The sequence below is a fragment of the Prosopis cineraria genome, unplaced genomic scaffold, assembly GCF_029017545.1.
Source record: "Prosopis cineraria cultivar Desert tree isolate PC_DT_omini unplaced genomic scaffold, ASM2901754v1 PC8, whole genome shotgun sequence".
NCBI lineage: Eukaryota > Viridiplantae > Streptophyta > Magnoliopsida > Fabales > Fabaceae > Prosopis > Prosopis cineraria.
The window spans coordinates 11,371,005-11,383,501 of NW_026555339.1; the positions used below are offsets into that span (position 1 = coordinate 11,371,005).

Genomic DNA, 12,497 nt, shown 5'->3' on the forward strand with positions numbered 1-12,497 from the left:
CACGTGTCCAAGTCTGGTTAGTGCAATCACCGCATGGAAGAGAGAGAAAGGGTAACAAAAAAATAAATGTCATTTAAATATTTAATAACCCCACCGACGGCAAATTCTCAATGCCGGAAGCCAGAAAATCTGGCTTCAAAGGCAACGGCACGTTTGGTCCATAAGTCTATTGGAAAAATTTCCTACCCAAATTCCAAACGTATATAGAATATGTCCCTGTGCGACAGAAACATGTCAGCATTACTGTTTTTTTTAAAAAAAAAATTGTTACTGTTGTTTTTAGTGTAGAACAAACAGTAACAAATGATTATATTTTATAAAAGAAAAGATTCTTTTTTTATCCAAATAGCTTTTAACATCCCAACCCATCGGTCAGAATGTTATCCAAATATAACCTTCAACTTTCGTTCACAGCCCCTCCCCAACGTCGAAGCTCTCCCCCTCCTTCTAGCTTCTGATACCCCTCGTCGCCGTCGCCTTCTCCGGCTAGACATCTCCGATCGGGTTTCGTTCATGGAATCCTCATCCTAATCACCGAACCATTGCTGGAGCTCTCACTATTTTGTTCTGCTACTGCTATTATCACAACCGGAGATTCCCTGCATCAAGAACTCCTTGGAAACATCGGAATCGCCGTCGTCGGAGAAGGTTAGATACTTCATACTCAGGCCCCTCTAACGGAGTTGATTTTGTGTCTGAATGAATTTTTCGTCAGCTTCTTTTCTTGCTAGATCTGTCGGTGCTTTCTTGGCATAGTTCTAATCCTTTTAAACGAAATTATTTGATTTGAATTCCGTGCTGCAAGCCTGCAAGTCGTGGTCAGTGTTTAATCCCCTGAATTCGATATTGACATTTCAAAAAGTGTTCAGTGTCCTATGTTTCATGGAAAGCACAAAGCAAAGGACATAATCGGGACCATGGTTCTGTTCTTGTGGGGTTACTGTTTAGCTCACAACGTGTTTAAAAATTGTGCTGTACACTTTTACTTGAATAATTTGTTTTGATTTAATCCATGTAAAAATTTGTTTTAACAGAATTAAAAAATTAATCATTTAATATTTATAATTTCAAGTCATTTGTAATCAAATTATTTAATTTTAACTCATCATAACTTAACATTTATAACTTTTACTTTATTATAATTTAATTATTAAGTTTTAAGTCAATGCAACTCAGTTTTATAATTTAAGTTATTTAAAATATTTGTCCCTCTATTTTTGAAAAGTAAAATTATAAAGTTAAAATTATTTTAAAATTTAGATATTAATATTTTAAATTAGTAAAAATTTTAATATTTATAATTTTATTTATCAAATATATAGATCAATATTTAAATTTATAAAATTGTAGGAACTAAGTTATAATTGAATCAAAATTATTAAGATTGAATTATAATGAGTTAGAGTTTAAAACTGAGTTATAATTGAATCAAAATTATTGAGATCAAATGATTAATATTTTCAGTTTAATTTATGTAGAATTCCAAATAAGTGAGGTACTTATAACATAATCATTCTTTTTTAAAATACCGAAAAGAAGTGATACATCAAAATTGATTCGCCTCATGTTTGGAACCAAAATCTTGAAAGGGGCTCGAGAGCAAAAAGCCCTGGATTAGAAAGATTTTTTTTTAATATATATATACAAGAAAATTTAGGTGAATTGAGTTTTGAAACTAATTAGGACAAGGGCATGCCCAGTGGTGGAGCTAGGACCTTGTGTTAGGGGATGAAATTAATTTTAAAAATAATAATTCAGAAATAATTATTTAATATTTTTTAAAAATAATCATATATTTTATAATTTTCCCCTACTTATCATCAAATGCTATTAAAAATATTCTCTTCCATCTAAGTCATTAACTTATTATATTGTTTATATATAAAAATGTATAAATACATAATCATTAACCAGAAACTTAAAGAAAATAAAATAAATAAGTATATTCTTTTCTAAAAAAAAAATCATATTTGAGTTTTGGATTTAGTGAATTCAAAACTGGACTTAAGTTAAAATATTCACAAAAGAAGGGCCTTTTAAGGGGTGCAAAATTTTGGGGCTAGACTTAAGTTGAAACATTAAAAAAGAAGGGTCTAGATTTTAAGGGTTGCAAAATTTTGAGACTAGAAAGAATAAAATAACAAACTCCATATTGCTTATTTGTAATTTCTTCCAAATTGAGGGGATGCATATACCCCTCCTCAAATATATGTGGCTCCACCACTTGGCATGCCTTTAGGCTCAAAACGCTTACGTGTTTACAAATTATCTATCAAAAATGTCCTCATATTGGTAATAGGATTTAATCACATGACTTTATAAATTATGAGCTAAATCCTTACCAAATAAACTATCTTTTCAGGGGTGGAAACATAGGGACAAGGGGAAGCCATGGCCCCTTCTAACTTTTTAATTTTTTTCTTTATAAAATGTAGGGATTCTATATTTTCGACCACTTCTAAATTAAAACATTATAGAAGCCTTAGACACTATATGAAATTCTCATTTCAATTCTGTATGTAGTCTTGTAGGAATGTATAATACAAATGTTTCAATAATTTGAAAATTTATCGTAAAATGCACTTATTTTTAACAAAATAATGCTACAGATGCTCTTAAAGCATTGGTGATTTGATGTTATTTGATTTTACTTTTATGTTATATTTGATAAAAGAAATTATGAGAATTATTACTAATAAATTTTGTCGAGCATTGTAACAAAAAATTTAAAATATATTAAATGTTTGTGTTTGATATCCATTATAAAATCACTTATCTAAAAATTTAGATATTATGATTAAGATATGTTTTTCTAGAAAAAAAATTAATTTTTCTATAATAACCAAACTATTGAATTTTATAATATGAATGGTTTTTACTGTGATTTAATTTGATTTCATTGATATAAACATTTAGGGTGAATTATTCATAATTATTATCAGAATGGGTTGGAGATGGTGCTGTGTCATGCTAGTTCTATTACTGTTTGCTCCTTTCATGGCTTCTTCACGATCAATTATCAAGAACTTACCTGGCTTTTCTGGTGACCTCCCTTTCAAGCTTGAAACTGGGTGAGTTTTTCCCCCCGTCTTTTGTGAAAGTAATATGTAATTATTTTTAGGGTGAATGATAAATTGGCTCATAAACCATAAATTATATTGTGCAGATACATAGGAGTGGGAGAAGAAGAGGATGTGCAACTATTTTACTTATTTGTGGAGTCACAAAGAAATCCCTCTAAAGATCCAATCTTACTCTGGTTTGTTGGAGGCCCTGGTTGCTCTGCCCTTTCTGCATTTCTTTTTGAAAATGGTACGTGCTTCAGTTTGTTCATTCATTTATTCATTTTTCAATATCTAAGTGAGATGGAAACCTTAGCCTCTATAGCACTTAACCCGGCCTCCTGCCAACCAGTAGATGGATATCTAAATGGGTTGGAAAATTTTATCTCAAAAGCTAGTTGTTAAGGTGGGAGAACCCACTCACTTAATTAAATATCATATAGAGTATCTCCTACTGCTAAAAGCGGAAAGCTTGGAAAATTTTATGGCCAAGCTTGAGAGTTTAAAAGATTTTCTTTATTCCGAACTTATTTGAGCCATTTGAATAAACTGAAGAAATATTGGCCAAAACCGAACTCGAATGGGTTAAGGCCGAATACCCGAATTCTTTTTTTTTTAATTATTAAAAAAATAATGTAAAAATTGAAAATATTAATTTTTTAAAATAAAAATTGAAGTTAGATAATAAAATAAAATTTAACAATTTGGGCCAATCTGAAAACATGAGGAATTAGGGCTAGGCTTTGCTGTATAGGTTTTTTTATACGGTTGGATACTTTTAAGCCTATTCCAAATTGAGTTTGACTTGAATTATTGGCTGTACTTATTACTTATTGTGGGACTTGATATCTCATACTATCAAGCCTCCATCACCTTCTTAATGCATTAATCTAAACTTATCCCTCAATCTGATTGATAAAGTTGCCCTGTCCCCCCTGTTGCTAATAAGTCATGTTAGTCCTCAAATATTTTGTGATATTTGACTCCTTTGCACTTCAAAAGTGAGGCACAGGAAGATAATTGTTAAATGGATTACAGAAGACATTATTGATTTTCATAGATTCACAAGGTGTTATTAGGATAAACTTCATCATCTGTGATTTACTCTGAACTTTGACCGGGATTTTTCCCCATTCTACAAGACTAGTTCTAGCATTTTAGGGGGGATTTTTTTTTTCCTTTGAAGAATATCCCCTCCATTAAAAAGTATAAGACATTTTTAACTAAATTACTCTCTCAATAAGTTAGTTAATTATCTTTAAATTGATACCATATCCATGCCCGCCCTTATTTAATAATATAATGTCTTACTTAAAGGTGAAGGGTTTTATGATTTATTTATTAAAGGTATTTTTGAAAAAAAAATCATTAATTATACATTAAAAAGCTAAAAATACTTTATATTTTTTTTTAATGGAGGGAGTAGAAATGTATAATTTTAATCTTATTGGATTTCAAGTTTGGATAAATAAGAACTGAGCAAAATCTTACTTTTTATTTAACAATTTGCAGGACCAGTGACATTTGACAGAGAATCCAGTGGGATTCTTCCAACACTTATATTAAACCCTTATGCTTGGACGCAGGTCATGATGTTTCTAAGTTCGAGCTTCCAAATTTGTATTGCTTTGCAAATCAATTTTATACTTCATTACCATCAATACCCTTTCTATTGCCTTTATTTTCATTTCCATGCTAAAATCATGACATTGTGTTGCTATTTTTTTTAATTCTAATACAACTTATATGGCAGAAAACTATAATCTCAACTTTTTCAGCAATTTTTGTCAGATTGGAGTGACTCTCTCTGTTATTGTTGTTGTTGAATGACTCTCCCTGTTAAGAGATATATAAGAGCCATTCTTCTGCTATGATATATCAAAATTATTAATCTTTCATTAAAAGCTTAAGTTTCTGAATTGAGATAAGAGAAAACAATCTTTTACATAGGCACTAATTAATGCTCTTGTTGATTAATTGCTTAGTAGTTCCTTCATTATTTCTATGGATAATGGAACTTTTATTCCCTTAAATTTATTTCAATTATCAATTTAGTCTCCCAAGTTTAATTTTTATCAATTTGGTCCCTTAAATTTGCTTCAATTATTGATTTGGTACTTATCATTTAAAAAATAGGTAACACTAATAAAATCTGCTAACATAAATAATGAGATATTAATGGTAGTCATGCATGTAGATTAATGAAAAAAAATGTAATTATTTAGGTAGGAAAAAACAAACCTAGAATTTAAAAACAAAATAAAACGTAGTATAAGCTACTAGATTGAGAAGAATTAAATTAATTTGAAGGTTAATTTGTTGTAATTTAACTACAAATATATGCCATGTAATCAATAGACTTTACATATTAGATTAATTTGACAATTAATTTGTATTTTAAAACTTAAAGGGCTAACATGATAATTTAAGAAAGCATAATAGACCAAATTGATAAAAATTAAACTTGAAGGATTATATAAATAACTAAGAAAAATTTAAGCATCTAAAAGTTTCATTATCTCTTATTTCTATTGCTTGCTGGTATGGTCTTTAAAACAGTAATTATTACTTATCTGGCATTTAATTGCTAGGTACTCAATGTCATGTACATAGATTTACCAGTTGGCACAGGATTTTCTTACTCACAAACACAAGAAGGCTACCACAGCAGTGATATAATGTGGATAGAGAATGCATATGATTTTCTGCAAAAGGTAAACACTTAATTGGCACCCAAAGTTGCCATTTAGCATAGAATTGTTGCCAAGCTTTCTAATATCTATCAGACATGGATCTGTTTTTTAATGGATAAACCGTGACAGATCCTTGTATCTAATTTTCAAAGAAGAAAGCAAATAAATGATGTATATTTCCTTTTATCCAAAATATAAGTAGCTTTTAACAACAATTTGCATACCAATCCTTATTCTCGTGAAAATATTATATTGTTTTCCTTTTTTACTCTTAATTCCAACCTATGATGAGTGAGAAAGAGGTCATACATTTACCAACACAAGAATCTAGATTAATAAATACAAGTGGTAAATTAAGAATTTTTTTACAAATACCAAGTTGTTTATATTTTGGACCAAGATTAGTGGAGAGAAAATGTTTATATATTTTACCAGAGGGGGTATATATGATGATATAGGATACAATTTATCTTCTTCTGATAATTTGTGACTAATGCAGTGGTTTATGGATCATCCTGAGTTTGGCTCAAATTCATTTTATGTTGGCGGTGGTTCATATTCAACTTTGCCTGCTGTTCCTCTTGTTAAAAAACTATATGAAGGTTAAACTGTTTCATTTTTGCTTCTACATGTAGCTACACTACTTTAGCCTCTTTTTTTTTCCTTGTTTAAATCTCTTCTATGCTTTTTTTGATTGGCAGGTTTCAGAGCAGGAGGCAGTCCACTCATAAATATCAAGGTAAAATAGAGATAGACTACTTATGTTCTACCCAGAGCTTTCATTTTCTCCAAATTGCCTCTCTAATGCCTTGTGAGTTGTGAGGCATCATATTCCAGACTGGTGCCTTTTGAGGTACCATATTCTATGTTAAGATAACATTCTCGAGTCATTGATAATAGGGTTAAATGACAAATTAGCTATTGAATTATAAGTCTAAAAGGTCTAGGACTCTAAACTTATTTTTGTTACAACATTCGAGTTTAACTTTTGAAAATGATACAATCTGAACCCTACTGCTAACAAAAGTTGACTTTGATTATTAGTTGTAATGCAGAAAAAAACTGCAAAAATTATAAAAAATTGACTTAAAAATTACAGAGAATGACCTAAATAAATACAGAAAAGAACAAAGAAAAAAAATTGGTCCTTTTTGTGTAATTTTTGAGGTCTTTTTTGTTATTTTCTAATCGATTAACAGTCAAAGTTAGCTTTTATTAATGGTATGGGTTAATTTGCATTGTTTTCAAAAGTTGAAGAGGAACATTGTATCAAAAATAAGTTTAGAATTTCAGACGTTCTTAGACCTATTGTTTAGGGGTCAGTTTGCTTTTTTAACCTCGATAATAATACTAAAGTTGAATATGATGCCTCATGAGGTATTGGGTGAGAATTTTTCTCTATTTTTCTTGGCTTAATTTACATAAAGCACTGCCTTTTGCATATTATTTATGACAACAAAATATCACTAACTCTCAGCTAGCCTTAGGGTCTTGTGCTTGCCAGCCCATCAACTGATGTGTTTCTGGATATGAACTCCCGAATTGTTTATGCACACCACCTGGGTCTTATATCAGATGAGCTCTATGAGGTTATTTTATTTTCCTATTCATGCATTCATTTCATTCAAAGCTGATTAAGTTTTGTCTGTCTTAATTATGATAGTAACTTACTTAAGAAATACGGATACGGGTATGTGTTGATCAGGTATGATACAACATGATACATTAAATATGGTGATTTTCAAATTTTTTAAGATACAGGCATGGGATAATATATATGTTATATGTTTTAATATTTTAGGGGATAGGTAAGAGTATCTTGATGTTTAAACAAATAATAAAATGATTTTTATAATAATAAACCAAAATATTAATTTTTTTAAGTTTTTAATTAAGTTTTGTACAAAAACATTTTGACAAAAAAAAAATAGTAATGCAAATGATAGAATATATGATAAGTATCATGAAGTACATGGCGCATATCATACGGATACATATCAAATACAACTATGTTTACTTTTTTGAAATATCAATGCCTTTCTGTATTTATAAGATTGATTAGGATGGGTATATATGCTTTTCACATGTATGTCTAAATTGAGCTATTTTAGAGAGAGATCTCAATGATTCCTAACTGTTGATTTGTCTTACCTTTAGATGCATTTCAAGATCAAGATTCTATCCTTTTTAGTTTCTTGGCTTATAACTATAACTCAATCAATGAATTATTGTAGTGAAATAGTGACAATCTTTTGATACATATCTAACAGTGGGAAACTCAATTTCAGGATCAGTGATTAAACTCAAGGAATTACCTTTCTGAAATTAGTTTGATATCTTTTTCTGCAGTCAATTAAAGCAAGTTGTAATGGTGATTATGTCAACATGAATCCAAACAACACAAAGTGTGCCTCTGATTATGAAGCTTACTCTCAGGTTTTTATAAAACCTTCCACGCTAGTCTCAGGTTCTTTTGATCATTATAATTACTATATAAAAAGGAAAAACTAAGTGTATAAACTATTCATTAATTTGCAGCTGGTTCGTTACATAAACATAAATCAAATTTTGGAACCTGTTTGCATAACTACTCCTAATAACAATGAAAGAGCTCTCTTGGAAGATTCATCTGAAGGGATCCTCCAATCATTCTGGTGTCGTGTATGTGAATTTTAGAACGTTAAATACTCACACTTGCTTGCACGCGCACGTTCACGTTCCTTTTAATTTGGAATTTACTTGTAGGGTTATGATCACATACTTGTGAACCAATGGGCAAATAATGAGGATGTTAGGAAGGCTCTTCAGATTAGAGAGGTAAGAATCCACTTAGTATTGATTATTATATATTAAAACTAATTCAAGATTTAACTAAGAATTTAATTTTATAATGCCTTTTTATTAGGGAACTAAAGGGGAGTTCTTGAGATGCAACAAGAGTTTATCATACAAATTTCATCTACAAAGTGTTGTTGATTATCATCGCAATTTCACTAAGACGAACCTTCAATGTCTTGTATACTGGTAAGTTTCATCATCCATGCTTTTTCTTGAGCAAGTCAATGTTACTGAGTCCCACATGCGGAAAGTCTCATTTAAAAAAGAGATTTATAAGCTATTGGGGTCTCCTGCTTATTATGCTAGTCTTTTAGAATAAATTCTTCCTTTGAACTTATGCCATAACATTAGAGTACTAATTTTAAGAGTTAGTTTGGCTCATGTGCTATACTTCCTCCATACCACAATATAATGCATCTTCTAGAAACCTTATTTGGTCCAAAATATAAGGCGATGGATAACTTTTATAATTATTTTTTCAACTATACTCATGCTTCATTTATTACTCTTTATAAAAAAATTCATGCATTGTAATTTTAATTACTAGTATCAAAACTTTTATATAAGATATTTAATGAAGTTATAATTGAAAAAATGTAAATTTTTTTTAAAAAAATTAAGGTTTCAACTAATATTTTTTGAACTGTGAATTAGTTATCAACGCTCTATATTCTAATTCAGAGGGAGTATATAGATTTCATTCATTTATTGAAGCATGGATTAGATTGACCAATATACTCCCTCTGTTTCTAAATATAAGAGAAACAGTCAGTGTCACTTGTTTTATTTTTTATGCAAAATCACATATTCCCTCATTCCCAAATTAGAAGACACATCACATATATCAATAAAACTCATTAAATACAGTTTAGAGCTTATATTTTTCAAAATAACAATATAAATTTTTAAAAATACCCTTCATTTAATACTCAATTTATGAAAGAATATTAAAGAGAGAGAATATAATAAGAAGAATAATATTGAAAAAATATCATTATTGAAATTTTATTTTTGTCAAGATATTTTATATTTTGGGATGTTGAATCTTTTTTAAAAGTGTCTTATAATTTGGAATGGAGAAAGTATTTCAAAAAGCATTTATTCCTAAATTATCCCTCATAAAATCCATATTTTCATTCACCAGACAAACAACGAATACAACCTTATTTTGATTAAATATTAACATGGGGTATTTTAGTTTAGTTTTTTATTTTCAAATACAATTATTATAGTTAATCGATTTTTTAAATTATGTGATACAATTACTTTCTCTTTTACATATACATTGGAACCGAGAGAGTATCTTTTAAGTATAGATCCTTTGAAGCTCATTGTTGTAGGTTCCTTTTAACCTACCTTCCTTTAAAGTTCTATGCTCATAACAATCAAACTTGGAGCATATATGGTGTTAGCTAGCCTTCATGCTCAATAAAACCAAACCTTCTTCAGATCAGTTTGAACTTTGTGAGCAATTACCGGTCAACTTCCACCATAATCCGGGACTTCCTTTCCTTCACTTTTTGTAGGGATGTAAGCAGCACAATGACCTGATATGTCCAGCCTTGTCCAAACCATTTAGGCTCATCGTACCGAGCATCAAGTTAAAATCCAACCTGGCCCGGCCCAAACATATATATATATATATTTAAAAAAGGGTACAAAATAATTGTTTTATAGTATCATATTTCTTAATATGTTACATGTAACATCTTGTTTTTATAGTTGTTATTGATATTTTATATGATTTTAGTTTTTTTAATCATTTTCAAAATTTTAAAAATAATTTTTAACTTAATATATAAAATGATAAATCATTTTAAAGTATATATAGTTTTAATAATTATTTCATTCGGATAATTTTATTTTTTTGTTGATACAAAAAACAACTTTTTTCCATTCCTTTTAAAATAGTTTTAAAATTTTGAGGTTGGGCCAAATCTGCCTTGAACAAACGAGCACTAGGCTAGCTTGAACAATATATACATTGGGCTGGCAATGGACCAGGGTGATGCCTAGCCCGGCTCTCTGTGCACTCCTATTTTTTTTTTATATTTGTTATATTTAAAAATGTTGCAGTGCAAGTTTAGGAATTTCTGGCCAAAAAATAAAAAATAAACAGCCATGTTATTTATTTATTTTTGTATGCAAGACAGACAAAAAGTAGCAAAATCTAAAGCAAACAACTATCACATTCAGAACATGAATGAATTCCTTATAAAATCTACAACCAATGTTCGAAAAGAAATTCTTGAGAATTCTGTACCTTAAACAGTAATCCCCCATAAACTTCCTTGGTCCCAACTTCCAAGATTGGCTACAATGAGATTATGGATATAGAAAGTTTTTGATGTTATAGCCCTGTTACTCCAATGAGATTGTTATCTTTTTACAGAAAGTCAACACTTGACTATAATATTTTCAGAAGCTAAATTTCTTTGGGGAAATTCGCTGATGTTTGAACTCCTTATCACAGTGCTGATCTTGACTTGGCAGTACCACATATTAGTACACAAGCTTGGATTAAGTCTTTGAACATGAAAATTGAAGATCCTTGGCGTGCATGGTTTGTTGATGGCCAGGTTGCAGGGTAACTAGTCAATTTCATTCATCATTCTATCCATTTTTCAGCTTTAAAGTGTTCAATTACATTATTACTCTCTCTGTTCAAAAATATAAGACATTTTTAGTTTTTCGAGATGTAATCATTGCCCTTTTTCAGAAGTGCCCCTATTGATAATGACTTTATATTTATTATAGGGTGTTTAATAGAAATAAATATAAAAAAAATAAGGTTAGTTTGAAAGTAGGTAACTATTTTATAGGAGGTAAAATTCAATTAAAAATATTTTACATTTTTAAATAGAGGAAGTATTGTTTAACAGTTAAGACTAGTGCATGATAAACGTTTAGATAAACATTTAGACCCTAAATAATATTTTTTTGGTTGCATTGTGCAGCAGGTTCTTTTAATTTTATTTGTTTAAAAAAAAACAGTTCTACTTTAAAAAGTTATAACATAGTATATATAATATGATCACTATTTTATTAAAAATTATTACTTTTATTGTAAAATTAATGTTAATAGAATTTGTAAAAATAAATGAAATTGCGATGTTTGCAATTGTGAATAGTTTGATTAAACTAATTTTGAATTCAACTAATCGCCCCTAGCATCTGAATGCACTTAAAGTTTTAACTTGATGCAATTTTTTTTTAATCTTTTTGTTATTGGTTCAGTTCTTTAATTAAAACGTGATAAGTGTGAGGTTTTGGTAAATGAGTATATGATTTCTTAATTAAGTTACAGGTTTACCATATTTTAATTGAAAAATTAATAACAAATATATATATATATATATATATAAAACAAATATAATCCTTATGATATTTGTATATTTTATACTGTCCCATCTCTGCTTTTATATTGGATGCAGATACACACAAATCTACAAGAACCATAACTACTTCTTGACATATGTTGCTGTGAAAGTAAGCAAAACCCTCAACACTTAGCTTCATTCAGTTGATTATATTCTCTTTGTTAGATTTCAAGTCTATTCATATATGGTTAATTGATTTTCTAATTTTTGTTTGATATAGGGTGCTGGTCATGTAGCTCAATCATATAAACCTAAAGAAGTTTTGCAAATGATAGACAGGTGGTTCTCATATTCCATTATTTAAGTAAGGGTCAATTGGGCTTTTTTATGATCTCAAGTCCAAAATGTCGATCCATGGGGCGGGTCAGGCCGAGCCCTGGGTTAGGATGATCTCTTATTATATGAATAATTGAGATTAATTTTTATAAGGTATTTATTTATAATTTTTAGATCATTTTTGTTGTAATTTTTAAAATTTTTATGTAATTTTATATGATCAAGGTTACTATTTGTTAACAATAAAA

At 29.3% G+C, this 12,497-nt stretch overlaps 1 protein-coding gene across 4 annotated transcripts; it reads left to right on the top strand.

The window, feature by feature from the left end:
- Positions 1-353: 353 nt before the first annotated feature.
- Positions 354-12,497, top strand: LOC129318251 (serine carboxypeptidase-like 18). 4 transcript variants are annotated; one of them, XM_054962930.1, is made up of 15 exons: positions 360-648; positions 2,917-3,071; positions 3,167-3,312; positions 4,575-4,648; positions 5,654-5,776; positions 6,255-6,357; positions 6,457-6,494; positions 7,243-7,344; positions 8,105-8,191; positions 8,294-8,416; positions 8,501-8,572; positions 8,661-8,779; positions 11,067-11,180; positions 12,028-12,082; positions 12,194-12,497. In XM_054962930.1, exons 2-15 carry the CDS (start codon positions 2,944-2,946, stop codon positions 12,275-12,277), a joined length of 1,368 nt encoding a protein of 455 aa, XP_054818905.1. In that variant the 5' UTR covers positions 360-648; positions 2,917-2,943; the 3' UTR covers positions 12,278-12,497. The 4 variants fall into 4 exon arrangements, with proteins under 4 accessions (XP_054818909.1, XP_054818908.1, XP_054818905.1 ...); XM_054962932.1 differs by having other exon boundaries at positions 2,943-3,071; XM_054962933.1 differs by lacking the exon at positions 8,294-8,416 and having other exon boundaries at positions 356-648.

What these genes read in the sequence shown, in the direction of transcription:
- LOC129318251 (XM_054962930.1), top strand. Translation starts at nt 2,944, where the DNA reads ATGGGTTGGAGATGGTGCTGTGTCATGCTAGTTCTATTACTGTTTGCT. An exon ending in CATATGATTTTCTGCAAAAG is followed by an intron (nt 5,777 to 6,254) that starts GTAAACACTTAA and finishes TGACTAATGCAG; the next exon opens with TGGTTTATGGATCATCCTGA. An exon ending in TATCAGATGAGCTCTATGAG is followed by an intron (nt 7,345 to 8,104) that starts GTTATTTTATTT and finishes CTTTTTCTGCAG; the next exon opens with TCAATTAAAGCAAGTTGTAA.